We start from the raw sequence: 15,512 nt of genomic DNA, 5'->3' as shown, positions 1-15,512 counted from the left end.
CTGAGACACCGCTCCCTGAAGATGTCCTGGATACTTTGTAGGCTAGAACCCAAGATGGAGCTGACTAGATTTACAACCCTCTGCAACTTCTTTCAGTCCTGTGCAGTAGCCCCACCCACCCCAAACTGGACAGTGATGCAGCCTGTCAGAATGCTCTCCACAGTACATCTGTAGAAGTTTTTGAGTGTATTTGTTGACATACCAAATCTCCTCAAACTCCTAATGAAGTATAGCCGCTGTCTTGCCTTCTTTATAACTACATCGATATTTTGGAGCCAGGTTAGATCCTCAGAGATCTTGACACCCAGGAACTTGAAACTGCTCACTCTCTCCACTTCTGATCCCTCTATGAGCATTGGTATGTGTTCCTTTGCTTTACCCTTCCGGAAGTCCACAATCAGCTATTTCGTCTTACTGATGTTGTGTGCTGTGACACCACTCCACTAGTTGGCATATCTCACTCCTGTACGCCCTTTTGTCAGCACCTGAGATTCTACCAACAATGGTTGCATTGTCAGTAAATTTATAGATGGTCTTTAAGCTATGCCTAGCCACACAGTCATGGGTATATAGAGAGTAGAGCAATGGGCTAAGCACACACCCCTGAGATGAACCAGTGTTGATCATCAGCAAGGAGGAGATGTTATCACCAATCTTCACAGATTGCAGTCTTCCGGTTAGGAAGTCAAAGATCCAATTGCAGAAGGAGGTATAGAGGCCCAGGTTCTGCAACTTCTCAATCAGGATTGTGGGAATGATGGCATCAAATGCTGAGCTATAGCTGATGAACAGCATCCTGATATAGGTGTTTGGGTTGTCCTGGTGGTCTAAAGCCATGTGGAGGGGCACTGAGATTGCATCTGCAATAGGCAGATTGCAATGGGTCCAGGTCCTTGCTAAGGCAGGAGTTCATTCTAGTCATGACCGACCTCTCAAAACATTTCATCACTCTAGATGTGAGTCCTACCGGGCGATAGTCATTAAGGCAGCTCACATTGTTCTTCTTAGACACTGGTATAATTGTTGACCTTTTGAAGCAAGTGGGAACTTCCACCCTTAGCAGTGAGAGGTTGAAAATGAGAGGATATCTATCAGTTCCCACACACCAGCCGATCAATGTTAGTTTGGCTATTACCAGGATATTGATCATCTCTCACACATCCGGCCTATCAATGTTAGAATGGTAATTACAGGGATATCCGTTGTCTCTCACACACCCAGCCCATCAATGTTAGAATGGTTATTACAGGACATTGGTCATCTTGTCACATACCCAGTCCATCAGTGTTGGTACGTTAATTACAGTGATATCCATTGTCTCTCACACAGCCAGCCCATTAGTGTTAGAGTAGTTATTACAGGGATATCCATTGTCCCTTACAAACCCGGCCCATCAGTGTTTCTACGTTTATTACAGTGATATCCAACATCTCACACAGCCAGTCCATCAGTGTTGGTAGGTTTATTACAGTGACAGAAGAATGAGAGTGGATCTCATAGAAACATTTCGAATGTTGAAAGGATTGGACAGAGTAGATGTAGAAAGGCTGTTTCCAGGACAAGAGGCCACAGTCTTAGAATTAGAGGATACCCGTTTAAAACAGAGATGAGGAGGAATTTTTTTAGCCAGAGGGTCATGGATCTATGGAATTCATTGCCACATACAGCTGTGGAGGCCCGATCATTGAGGGTGTTTAAGTAGGAGATTGATAGATATCTAATTAGTCAGGGTATCAAGGGATATGGGGAAAAAGCCGGAAATTGGAACTGGATGGGAGAATATTTTAGCTCATGGTGGAGTGGCAGAGCAGACTCGATGGGCCAAATGGCCTACTTCTGCTCCTTGTCTTGTGATCTTGTGATATTCATTGTCCCTTACACACCCAGTCCATCGGTGTTTGTATGTTTATTACGGTGATATCCATTGTCTCTCACCCAGCCAGCCCATCAGAGTTAGTATGTTTATTTCAGGGTTAAACAACATCTGTCACACACATGACCCATCAGTGTTAGTATGGTTATTAATGGGATATTAGTCATGTCTTACAAACTAATCCCATCAGTTTTAGTGTTGTTTTTGCACAGATATCCATAGTCTCTCACACACCTGGTCCATCAGTGAGAACAAGGTTCTTACAGCGATATCTGATGGGTCTCGCACACTCAGACCATCAGTGTTGGTACAGTTGTAAAATGAACATCTGTCGTCTCTCACACTCTTGACATATCAGTGTTAGTTTGGTTATTACAGGGATATCCATTGTCTCTCTCACACCTAACCCAACAGTGTTAGCCTGATTATTACAGTTATCCATCACCTCTCACACACCCGGCCCATCAGAGTGAGCATGGTTATTACAGGGATATTCATCGTCTCTCACACAGTGTTAATATGGTATTAGACCATAAGACCATAAGATATAGGAGCAGAATTAGGCCATCTGGCCCATCGAGTCAGGTTGACTCTGTGGTTAAGCAGGCATACTGTGCATTGGCCTTCATCAATCGTAGGACTGAGTTTAGGAGCCGAGAGGTAATGTTGCAGCTATATAGGACCCTAGTCAGACCCCACTTGGAGTACTGTGCTCAGTTCTGGTCGCCTCACTACAGGAAGGATGTGGAAATCATAGAAAGGGTGCAGAGGAGATTTACAAGGATGTTACCTGGATTGGGGAGCATGCCTTACGAGAATAGGTTGAGTGAACTTGGCCTTTTCTCCTTGGAGTGATGGAGGATGAGAGGTGACCTGATAGAGGTGTATAAAATGATGAGAGGCATTGATTGTGTGGATAGTCAGGGGCCTTTTCCCAGGGCTGAAGTGGATGGCATGAGAGGGCACAGTTTTAAGGTGCTTGGAAGAAGGTACAGAGGAGATATCAGGGGTATTTTTTTTTTTAAACGCAGAGAGTGGTGAGTGCATGGAATGGGTTGCCACTGACGGCAGTGGAGGTGGATACGATAGGGTCTTTGAAGAGACTCCTGGATAGGTACATGAAGCTGAGAAAAATAGAGGGCTACGGGTACACTATGTAATTTCTAAGGTAGGGACATGCTTGGCATAGCTTTGTGGGCCGAAGGGCCTGTATTGTGCTGTAGGTTTTCTATGTTTCTATGACTCTGTTCCACCATTTCATCACGTCTGATCCAATTTTCCTCTGAGCCCCAATCTCTTGCCTTCTCTCTGTATCCCTTCATGCCCTGAGCAATCAAAAACTTATCAGCCTCTGCCTTAAGTATATCCAATGACATGGCCTCCACGGCAACAAATTCCACACATTCACCACTCTCAGGCTAAAGCAATTCCTCCTCAAATCCATTCGAAAAGGATGCCCATCTATTTTGAGTCTGTATCCTCTGGTCATAGAGTCCCCCACAATAGGGAGCATCCTCGCCACATCCACCCTATTAAGGTCTTCCAACATTTGATAGGTTTCAATAAGATTATTCCTCATTCTTCTGAATTCTAATGAATGCAGGTCCAGAACCATTAAACACTCTTCATATGATGAGCCGTTCAATCCTGAAATCATTTTTGCGAACCTCCTTTGAACCTTCTCCAACGTCAGCACATCCTTTCTTTCTCAAAACTACTCACAATACTCCAGATGAGGCCTTACCAGTGCTTTATAAAGCCTCATCCTTGCTTTTATATTCTAGTCCTCTCAAAATGAATACTAACAATGCATTTGTCTCCCTCACGACCAATTCAACCTGAAAATTAACCTTTAGGAAATCCTGCATGAACACTCCCAAGTCTCTTTCCACCTCAATTTTTTGAATTTTCTCTGCATTTAGAAAATAGTCTTCCCTTTTATTTCTTCTACCAAAGTGCATGACCATACACTTCCTGGCACTGTATTCCACCTGTCACATCTTTGTCCATTCTCCTAATCTGTTTAAATCCTTCTGTAGCCTCTCTACTTCCTCAAAACTACCTGCCTTTCTACATATCTTTGTATTGTCAGCAAATTTGGCCACAAAGCCATCAATTACGTCATCCAAGATATTGAATATAACATAAAAAGAAGTGGTCCCAACACTGACTCCTGTGTCACCGGCAACCAACCAGAAAAGGTTCCCTTTATTCCCATTCTTTGCCTCCTGCCAATCAGAATCAGAATCGGGTTTAATGTCTCTGGCATACATCATGAGATTTGTTGACTTTGCAGCAACCAGGAACTTGAAATTGCTCACTCTCTCCACTTCTGATATGTCAGTGAGGACTGATGCATGTTCCTTCATCTCTCCCTTTCTGAAGTCCACAATCAGTTCTTTTATCTTACTGATGTTGAATGCAAGGTTGTTACTGAGACGCCACACAACTTGCTGATTTACCTCACTCCTGTACGCCCTCTCACTGCTGTCTGAATTTCTGCCAAAAATGGTTGCATCATCAGCAAATTTATAGATGGTATTTAAGCTGTACCTAGCCACACAGTCATGGGTGTAGAGAGTAGAGCAGTGGGCTGAGCACACACCCCTGGACATGTTGGAATGGGAATGGGAAGTGGAACTAAAATGGCTGACCACTGGGTAATCCCGATTTTTTCTGGCGGACGGAGCATAGATGCTCGGCAAAGTGTCTTTGTTCCTCGGTTTTTTGCATTTTCTCTCCAATTAGAAAATAGTCAACCATTTCATTTCCCTTACTAAAGTGCATAACCATACATTTCCTGACACTGTATTCCATCTGCCATTTCTTTATCGGTGGAACTGAGGAATAACAAAGATGTGACCAAATTTTGGGGTTATATGAGAGACCACCCAACAGTCTACAGCTTTTAGGGGAGCAAATTTGTGGAGAAGTTGCAGACTTTTACAAGAAACATAACATTGTGATAGTAGGTGATTTTAACTACCATAAATTGACTGCATCTCCAATACTGTAAAAGGGCTAGATGGGAAAGAGTTTGTTAAAAATGTTCAGGAAAGTTTCCCTAATCAGTACATAGAAGTCCCAAGTAGAAAGAATGAGATACTAGGTCTCCTATTAGGGAGTGAGACAGGACAGGTGACAGAAGTTTGTGAAGGGGAACATTTTGCATCTAGTGATCACAATGCCAGTATTTTCAAGGTAATTTTGAAAAAGGCTAGGTCTGATTCTCAAGTTTAGATTCTAACTTGGAGAAGGGCCAATTTGATGGTATCAGAAAAGAGCTGGCAAGTGTGGATAGGTATATGCTGTTTTCTGCAAAGGTATACTTAGTAAATGGGAGGCATTCAAGAGCGAAATTTTGATAGTACAAAGTTCCTGTCAGAATAAAAGCAAGGAGAATAGGCTTATGGAACCTCGGTTGTTCTTAAGATATTGAGGCCCTGGCAGGAACAAAGGAGGTACTTATGGAGTATAAGAAATACAAGGGAACATTTAAGAAGGAAACCTGGAGGTCTAAAATAAGGCTTGACTTTGCTCTAGCAGACAAGGTGAAGGAGAATCCCAAGGGCTTCTATGGACACGTTAAGAGCAAAAGGATAGTAAGCTCAGAGTGGTGATCTATGCATGGAGTCAAAAAAGATGGAGGAGATCATAAATAGATATTTTTCCATCTGTATTTACTCAGCAGATGAACACGAAGTCTATAGATATGAAGCAACATAGCTGCGAGGTCATGGTGTTTATACATATTACAAAGGTGGGGGGTGGTTTGCTGTCTTGACTATAGGACCATAAGACCATAAGATATAGGAGCCGAATTAGGCCATTCAACCCATCGAGTCTGCTCTACCATTCCATCATGGCTCATCCTGGAACCCACTCAATCCCATAGACCATATACCATAGACCATAGACCATAGACCATTCTCATCATATCCTTTGATGCCCTATCCAATCAGGAAAAGATCAACTTCCACCTTAAATACACCCACAAATTTTGCCTCCACTCCAGTCTGTGGCAGAGCATTCCACAGACTCACTACTCTTTAGCTTAAAAAAAAATTCTCCTTACCTCTGTTCTAAAAGGTCACCCCAAAATTTTGAGGCTGTGCTTTAGTTCTGGATACCCCCACCACAGGAAACATCCTCTCCATGTCCCCTTATCTAGTCCTTCCAATACTCTCTAGGTTTCAATGAGATCCCCACGCATTCTTCTAAATTCCAGTGAGTACAGGCCCAAAGCTGCCAAACACCTCTCATATGCTAATTCTTTCATTCTCTGAATCATCCTCATGAACTTCCTCTGGACTCTCTCCAATGACAACACATCCTTTCTGAGATATGGGGCCCAAAACTGTTGACAATACTCCAAGTGCAGCCTGATAAATTAGTCTTATAAATTAGCATTCCCTCCTTGCTTTTATACTCAATTCTCCTTTAAGTAAATGCATTTGCCTTCTTTACCACAGACTCAACCTGTAAATTAACCTTCGGGGAATTTTTCACGAGGACTCCCAAGTCCCTCTGCACCTCTGATGTTTGAACTTCTCCCCATATAGATAATAGTCTGCATTATTGTTCCTTTTGCCAAAATGCGTTATTATACATTTCCCAACACTGCATTCCATCTGTCACATTTTTGCTCAACAATGTGAAAAGTAGCAGTCCCAATACTGACACCTGAGGAACATCACTAGTCACCAGCAACCAACTAAAAAAGGCCCCTTTTATTCCCGCTCACTGCCTCCTGCCTGTCAGCTATTCCTCTATCCATGCCAGTATCTTTCCTGTAAAGCCACAGGACTTTATCTTGTTGAGCAGCCTCAGGTGTGGCACCTTATCAAATGCCTTCTGAAAATCCAAGTAAATGGCATTCACTGCCTCTCTTTTGTCCACCCTCCTTGTTACTTCCTCAAAGAACTCTAACAGATTTAGACAAGATTTCCCTTAACGCAAACCATGCTGACTTTGACGTATTTTATCATTAGTCTTCAGGCACCCCGAAACCTCATCCTTAATAATAGACTCCAGCACTTTCCCAACCACTGAGGTTAGGCTAAATGGCCTATAATTTCCTGTCTTTTGCCTTCCTCCCTTCTTAAAGAATGGAGAGACATTTGCAATTTTCCAGTCCTCCGGGACCATGCATGAGGCAAATTCAGATGGATAAGTCCCCAGGGTCTGACAATGTGTTCCCTCAGACCCTGTGGGTGACTAGTGCAGAAATTGCAGGGACCTAGTAAAGATACTTAAAACATCCTCAGCTACTGGTGAGGTGCTGGATGATTGGAGGTTAGCTAATGTTGTTCTGCTGTTGAAGAAAGGCTCTAAGAATAAGCCAGGAAATTATAAGCTGGTGTAGTGGGAAAGTTATTGGAAGGTATGCTGAGGGACCAGATATAAAACTACTTGGATAGACAAGGACAGATTAGGGATCGTCTACATGGCTTTGTGTATAGTAATTCATGTCTCACCAATCTTACAGAGTTTATCGAGGAAGTTACCAAGAAAGTTGATGAAGGGAAATCTGTGTCTATATGGACTTTAGCAAGGCCTTTGACAAGATCCTGCATGGGAGGTCATCAAGAAGTTTCAGTCGCTTGCATTGAAGATGTGGTAGTAAATTGGATAAGACATTGGTTTCACGGGAGAAGCCACGAAGTGGTAGTAGATGGTTGTCTCTGACTGGAGGCCTGTGACTAGTGGAGTGCCACAGGGATCAGTGCTGGGTCCATTGCTGTTTGTCAGTTTATATCAACCATCTGTATGATAATGTGGTTTAATAGATAAACAAATTTGAGGATGACACCAAGATTGGGGGTGTAGTAGACAGCAAGGAAGCTATCGAAGTTTATAGCAGGACCTGGACCAGCTGGAAAAATTGGCTAAAAATGGCAGATGGAATTTAATGCAATCAAGTGTGAGGTGTTGCACTTTGGGAGGATCGACCAGGATAGGCCTGATACGTGAGCGGTAGGGCACTGAGGAGTGTGGTAGAACAAACATATCTGGGAATACAGATCCATAACTCCTTGAAGGTGGTGTCACAGGAACATTGAGTTATAAAGAAAGCTTTTGCCACTTTGGCCTTCATAGATTAATATACTGAGTACAGGAGATGGCATGTTATGTTGAAATTATATAAGACGTTGGTGAGGCCTAGTTTGGAGTATTGTGTGCAGTTTTGGTCACCTATCCACAGGAAATATGTAAATAAAATTGAAAGGGTGCAGAGAAAATTTACAAGGATGTTGCTGTGTCTTGAGAACCTAAGTTATGGGGAAAGGTTAAATGGGTTAGGACTTTATCCTAGAACATAAAATATTGAGGGAGATTTGATGGAGTACATAAAATTATATGCATATAGATGGGTAAAAGCAAGCAGTCTCTTTCCACTGAGGTTTGGTAAGACTATAACTAGAGGTCATGGGTTAAGGGTGAAAGTGGAGTACTTAAGAGGAACATGAGGGTGAACTTCTTCACTCAGAGGGTGGTGAGAGTGTGAAATGGGGGTCCCAGCGCAACTAGTGGATGTGGGGGTTGATTTCAATGTTTAAGGTACATGGATGGGAATTGAGTGGAGGGCAATGGTCTGGGAGCACGTCAATGGAACTAAACAGATTACTGGTTTGGCATAGACTAGAAGTGCAGAGGGGCCTGTTTCTGTGCTGTAGTGTTCCATGAACAGAACCTGTTCCCAGGTAGACTGAACCCATTCCCAGGGGGACTAAATGCATTTCCAATGGGAACTGAACCCGTTCCCAGCGGGACTAAACGCATTTCCAATGGGGACTGAACCCGTTCCCGGTGGGACAGAACCTGTTCCTAAAGAAGCAAAGATGGTACTACATGAAGATTACAGCCTAGATTTCCCTAGGTTCTATCGGGTAGTAGGATTTGAAGAGAGCTTCGACATCCACAAGCTGTTTCCTGGGACCTGAGGGGTGTTATAGGAATGCAGACACCTCATCTGGTGTTACAACAAACATGATGATTACACTCTCCTTCCTACTTGTTCACTTCTCCACAGGCAAACAGCTCATCAGCAGCACCAGTTCTCCTGATTAAGGACAGGCCAGAATCCCAGGCCAAAGAATGTTCTTCAAGGGATCCTGTCTTCAATCAAAACACCTCCTCAGACGGAGTCGAAACTGACCTGCCTCCACTACTAGAAACCTGTGTTTGAATCTGTAGCCTTCGAACAAGCTGGCGGACTGGGAGTGTCACCTGTGTTATCACTGAACCTCCCACCTGCATCAACTTTGAAGATCTGGTACATAATAGTGTAATGCCACTGAGGCCGATTTCACCACCTTGGTCATCTCCCCCAAACATTCATGGGTACACAGCCTCTCTACAGAAAGAAAGCCACTTGCCTGGGCTTCTCTTTGCACTTTTTAAGGACATATTCTATTTAGTAACATACATAGTAACATATGTGCACAATTGTTCTCAACAATGTCACAGCCATGGTATCTGGGGCCTATCTTGTGTCACTGTCTTGCTCTTTGGCAGACTCTATTTTGGTTAATGTCTTTAAGTGTGGAGTTTGCAGACACTGCACTCAGAAACTTTCAGAAAATAAATAAACGTAAAGGACAAAGCTCACACTCCTCTTCTTGTACCTAAAGAATGATCACACTGCTGCAAGGGACAATAGTTCCCAGGTCAGACATCTGTGTTGGGAAAGTGCATTCTTAAAGCAAGTAATGGATGGGATATGAGGAGCAGGAGGAGAGCTATCTGCTTTAAAAACTGAGGGAGGAAAGAGGCCGCAGGTTTAAAAGAAGATTTGATTCTGAAAGCCAGGCATGGGAGGAACATGGGGAGGAACGTGGTGAGATACCACCAGGTGTCTTGGCTGCAGATGTTGAGAATAAACAGGGGTCCCTCCCAATCAGTGTGGGAAAGCTGAACAGCGGAACCCCCAACACCCGCATCAGTGTGGGAGGATGCTGAACAAAGGTCCTTGCAAATTAGTGTGTGGAAGCTGAACAGGGGCCCCTATGAATCAGTCTGAGGGAAGCCGAACATGGGTCCCTCATGAATCAGTGCAGGGGGAGATGAACACATTCTTTCTCTCTCTCAACAGGAATTCTGCAGATGCTGGAAATTCAAGCAACACACATCAAAGTTGCTGGTGAACGCAGCAGGCCAGGCAGCATCTCTAGGAAGAGGTGCAGTCGACGTTTCAGGCTGAGACCCTTCGTCAGGACTTCGTCGACTGTACCTCTTCCTAGAGATGCTGCCTGGCCTGCTGCGTTCACCAGCAACTTTGATGTGTGTTGCTTCTTTCTCTCACTCTCCTTTTTCTCCCTCTGTCCCTCTGACTATACCACTTGCCCATCCTCTGGATTTTCCTCCTCCCCCTTTTCTTTCTTCTTGGGCCTCCTGTCCCATGATCCTCTCATATCCCTTTTGCCAATCACCTGTCCAGCTCTTGGCTCCATCCCTCCCCCTCCTGTCTTCTCCTATCATTTTCGATCTCCCCTCCCCCTCCCACTTTCAAATCTCTTACTAGCTCTTCCTTCTGTTCGTCCTGACGAAGGGTCTCGGGCTGAAACGTCGACTGTACCTCTTCCTAGAGATGCTGCCTGGCCTGCTGCATTCACTGGCAACTTTGATGTGTGTTGCTTGAATTTCCAGCATCTGCAGAATTCCTCATGATTGAGTATAGGAGTTGGGATGTAACGTTGAAATTGTATAAGGCATTGGTAGGGCCAAATTTGGAGTATTGTGTACAGTTCTGGTCACCGAATTATAGGAAAGATGTCAAAAAAATTGAAAGAGTACAAAGGAGATTTACTAAAATGTTGCCTGGGTTTCATCTCCTAAGTTACAGAGAAAGGTTGAACAAGTTAGGTCTTTATTCTTTGGAGCATAGAAGGTTGAGGGGGGTCTTGATAGAGATGTTTAAAATTATGAGGGGGATTGATAGAGTTGATGTGGATAGGCTTTTTTCCATTGAGAATGAGGGAGATTCAAACAAGAGGACATAAGTTGAGAGTCAAAGGGCAAAAGTTTAGGGGTAACATGAGGGGAAACTTCTTTACTCAGAGAGTGGTAGCTGTGTGGAACGAGCTTCCAGCAGAAGTGGTTGAGGCAGGTTCGATGTTGTCGTTTAAAGTTAAATTGGACAACTATATGGACAGGAAAGGAATGGAGGGTTATGGGCTGAGTGCAGGTCGGTGGGACTAGGTGAGAGGAAGAGTTCGACATGGACTAGAAGGGCCGAGATGGCCTGTTTCCATGCTGTAATTGGTATATGGTTATATTATTAGATAGGCACATGGATAAAAGAAAAACAAAATGCTAAGTACTGTAGGAGGGAAGGGTTAGATTGATCGTGGAGTAGATTAAAAGGTTGGCACAACATTGTGGACTGAAGGGCCTTTCCTGGGTTGTACTGCTCTATATATAACCTGCAGAGACCTGGTTATTAAGCATTTAAGATATTGGTGGATTGTTGAAGAATCACTTTGGCCCAAAGCCAAGAAAGGTGGTGCAAAGGTTTACACTTAACTCACGGATAAGAAACCATAATGATCTCATGGCTGCATAGGGAGCCAAACAAAGGGAACTGATTGATCGCATGGCTGCATTGGGAGGCAGACGAAGAAGATTGCTGGTGCAAAGATTTACATTTAACTCATGGTTAAGAAACCATAAAAATCGCATGGCTGCATATGGAGCTGTTTGTTGATTCAGCCCAGTGTTCAGCTGAGGTCTGAAAGACCACATTACCAGAGTTTGTAAGAGCCAACATAAGGCAAAGATGAATAAATCAAAGAAAGAAATTACAGGGGTAAGATATTTCTGAAGTTCCTGGCATTGTAACCAGGTAGAGTAGAAGGTGATCTGATGGAAACGAAGGAACTTTGAGAATGGAAGATTTGTGGACTCTAGACATAAAATGGATATTTGTCATTACCTAACAGCTGAGGCAGACACTAGAAGTAAAGAAAGATTCAGAAAGGACAAGCCGAAGTTGAGAGCAAGTTGGAAGCTTGCAGCAACAGTAATGACAGTTTTAAGTTCTGCATCTGTGCAGGACGTAGCGTGCAGTTCTTCATGTTCTAGGTACAGTATGGGGGGGATTGGTTCACAATGTTTATTGACTTAACAAAAACAGATATGCTGCTTGTTGTTCTGACATCTGAGCTGGTCACTCGGGCAGTGTTACAGTGATGAGCCAGACAGCAGTCAAAGATGACACTGCACTTGAAGGTAAAAAGCTCAGCTCAGTTTGAAACCTGATATACTGAGTAAACTATCAGGCTGAAGCACAGAGAGAGGGAACTATACACACAGTCATTAGCCCCTCAACCCAAAATCTGCCTGTACTAATCCCATTTGCCTGCATTAGGCCTGTATCCCTCTACACCTTTCCCATCCAGGTACCTGTCAAACACTTTGTAAAGTTGTAATTGTATCTGCCTCTACCACCTCCTCCAGCAGATCGTTCCACTAACACCCTCCCTATGTGAAAAAGTTGATCTTTGGAACCTTGCAATTTCACCTCTTACCTTAAACTTGTGCCACTCGCTCCAGATTCTCCCAGCCTCGAAACAAAAAATGAACAAAATAAAGAGGGATTGAGGTAACAGCAGAGAGTCAGAATCAGCCATGTTGCCACTGACTAAGTCATGAAATGTGTTGTTTTGTGGCAGCAGCACAGAGCAGGCAGAACAAACTCCCAGAAGTTACAATTAAAAAATAAATAGTGCAAAAGAGAAATGGTGAAGTAGTATTCATGGGTTCAAGGCCATTTGGAAATCTGATGGTGAGGAAGAATGAGGTATTGGGGTTCATGGGTTCATGGACTGTTCGGAAAACTGACTTCTGCACTGTTTGAACCAGACCAAACCACACTAGAAGAGAAACAGCATCTCCCCTACCTGAGCATATTGCAGACTTCCAGACTCGACATCAAACTCAATAAACCAGGGAATGTGCAACATAACTTAGCATTCGTGCCAATACCCCTGCTTTGACTCAATTTCTTCCATCACCCATGCTCTCATCTGCAGAACATTTTCAACAGCTTATACCTGCATTTTCAGCTCTTAATTTCTCTGTTTATTTTGCCCCTCATTAATCTCTACTGCTTGGTAACACCGGCCTCATGTCTTGCAAATATTCCTTATGCCCTTTCCATCTTCCTACCTCCTGCCACTTTCTCAATTCTGATGAAGGCTCTTCAGCCTTGCTTTTCTTTCCTCAGACGCTGTCTGACTTGATGAATATTTCCAGTATTTGCTGTTTCTTTGTTATAGAAACATAGAAAATAGATGCAGGAGTAGGCCATTCGGCCCTTCGAGCCTGCACCGCCATTTATTATGATCATGGCTGATCATCCAACTCAGAACCCTGTCCCAGCCTTCCCTCCATACCCCCTGATCCCTGTAGCCACAAGGGCCATATCTAACTCCCTCTTAAATATAGCCAATGAACTGGCCTCAACTGTTTCCTGTGGCAGAGAATTCCACAGATTCAACACTCTCTGTCTGAAGAAGTTTTTCCTCATCTCAGTCCTAAAAGGCTTCCCCTTTATCCTCAAACTGTGATCCCTCGTTCTGGACTTCCCCAACATCGGGAACAATCTTCCTGCATCTAGCCTGTCCAATCCCTTTAGGGTTTTATACGTTTCAATCAGATCCCCCCTCAATCTTCTAAATTCCAACGAGTACAAGCCCAGTTCATCCAGTCTTTCTTCATATGAAAGTCCTGCCATCCCAGGAATCAATCTGGTGAACCTTCTTTGTACTCCCTCTATGGCAAGGATGTCTTTCCTCAGATTAGGGGACCAAAACTGCACACAATACTCCAGGTGTGGTTTCTCCAAGGCTTTGTACAACTGCAGTAGTACCTCCCTGCTCCTGTACTCGAATCCTCTCGCTATAAATGCCAGCATACCATTCGCCTTTTTCACCGCCTGCTGTACCTGCATGCCCACTTTCAATGACTGGTGTATAATGACACCCAGGTCTCGTTGCACCTCCCCTTTTCCTAATCGGCCACCATTCAGATAATAACCTGTTTTCCTATTTTTGCCACCAAAGTGGATAACTTCACATTTATCCACATTAAATTGCATCTGCCATGAATTTGCCCACTCACCCAACCTATCCAAGTCACCCTGCATCCTCTTAGCATCCTCCTCACAGCTAACACTGCCGCCCAGCTTCGTGTCATCCGCAAACTTGGAGATGCTGCATTTAATTCCCTCATCCAAGTCATTAATATATATTGTAAACAACTGGGGTCCCAGCACTGAACCTTGCGGTACCCCACTAGTCACTGCCTGCCATTCTGAAAAGGTCCCGTTTATTCCCACTCTTTGCTTCCTGTCTGCTAACCAATTCTCTATCCACATCAATACCTTACCCCCAATACCGTGTGCTTTAAGTGTGCACAGTAATCTCCTGTGTGGGACCTTGTCAAAAGCCTTTTGAAAATCCAAATATACCACATCCACTGGTTCTCCCCTATCCACTCTACTAGTTACATCCTCAAAAAATTCTATGAGATTCGTCAGACATGATTTTCCTTTCACAAATCCATGCTGACTTTGTCCGATGATTTCACCGCTTTCCAAATGTGCTGTTATCACATCTTTGATAACTGACTCCAGCAGTTTCCCCACCACGGACATTAGGCTAACCGGTCTATAATTCCCCGGTTTCTCTCTCCCTCCTTTTTTAAAAAGTGGGGTTACATTAGCCACCCTCCAATCCTCAGGAACTAGTCCAGAATTGGTCTGCCATGTCCTTGCTCCCCATAATCAATTCACCTGTTTCTGTCTGTAGGGGACCTACATTTGTCTTTACCAGTCTTTTCCTTTTTACATATCTATAAAAGCTTTTACAGTCGGTTTTTGTGTTCCCTGCCAGTTTTCTCTCATAATCTTTTTTCCCCTTCCTAATTAAGCCCTTTGCCCTCCTCTGCTGAACTCTGAATTTCTCCCAGTCCTCAGGTGAGCCACTTTTTCTGGCTAATTTGTATGCTTCTTCTTCGGAATTGATACTATCCCTAATTTCTCTTGTCAGCCACGGGTGCACTACCTTCCTTGATTTATTCTTTTGCCAAACTGGGATGAACAATTGTTGTAGTTCATCCATGCAATCCTTAAATGCTTGCCATTGCATATCCACCGTCAATCCTTTAAGTGTCATTTGCCAGTCTATCTTATCTAATTCACGTCTCATACCTTCAAAGTTACCCCTTTAATTTCAGAACCTTTGTTTCTGAATTAACTATGTCACTCTCCATCTTAATGAAGAATTCCACCATATTATGGTCACTCTTACCCAAGGGGCCTCTCACGACAAGATTTCTAATTATCCCTTCCTCATTGCTCAAAACCCAGTCTAGAATAGCCTGCTCTCCAGTTGGTTCCTCGACATGTTGGTTCAAAAAACCATCCCGCATACATTCCAAGAAATCCTCTTCCTCAGCACCTTTACCAATTTGGTTCACCCAATCTACATGTAGATTGAAGTCACCCATTATAACTGCTGTTCCTTTATTGCACACATTTCTAATTTTCTGTTTAATACCATCTCCGACCTCACTACTACTGTTAGGTGGCCTGTACACAACTCCCACCAGTGTTTTCTGCCCCTTAGTGTTACGC

The 15,512-nt window shown here is 43.6% G+C and overlaps 1 protein-coding gene across 1 annotated transcript in view; it reads left to right on the top strand.

The window, feature by feature from the left end:
• The window catches only part of slc5a5 (solute carrier family 5 member 5), a 96,042-nt gene extending 86,571 nt beyond the window's left edge, over nt 1-9,471 (top strand). Inside the window, exon 15 of the mRNA XM_063032769.1 lies at nt 8,907-9,471. Coding sequence (XP_062888839.1) covers nt 8,907-9,062 — 156 coding nt within the window. The 3' untranslated portion in view covers nt 9,063-9,471. The remainder of the gene's footprint in view (nt 1-8,906) is intronic.
• Nucleotides 9,472-15,512: the final 6,041 nt, after the last annotated feature.

Source organism: Mobula hypostoma, chromosome 24 (genome assembly GCF_963921235.1).
Source record: "Mobula hypostoma chromosome 24, sMobHyp1.1, whole genome shotgun sequence".
NCBI lineage: Eukaryota > Metazoa > Chordata > Chondrichthyes > Myliobatiformes > Myliobatidae > Mobula > Mobula hypostoma.
Note: the sequence above shows the minus strand (reverse complement) of the source record. Positions and strands in the feature narration are given on the sequence as shown.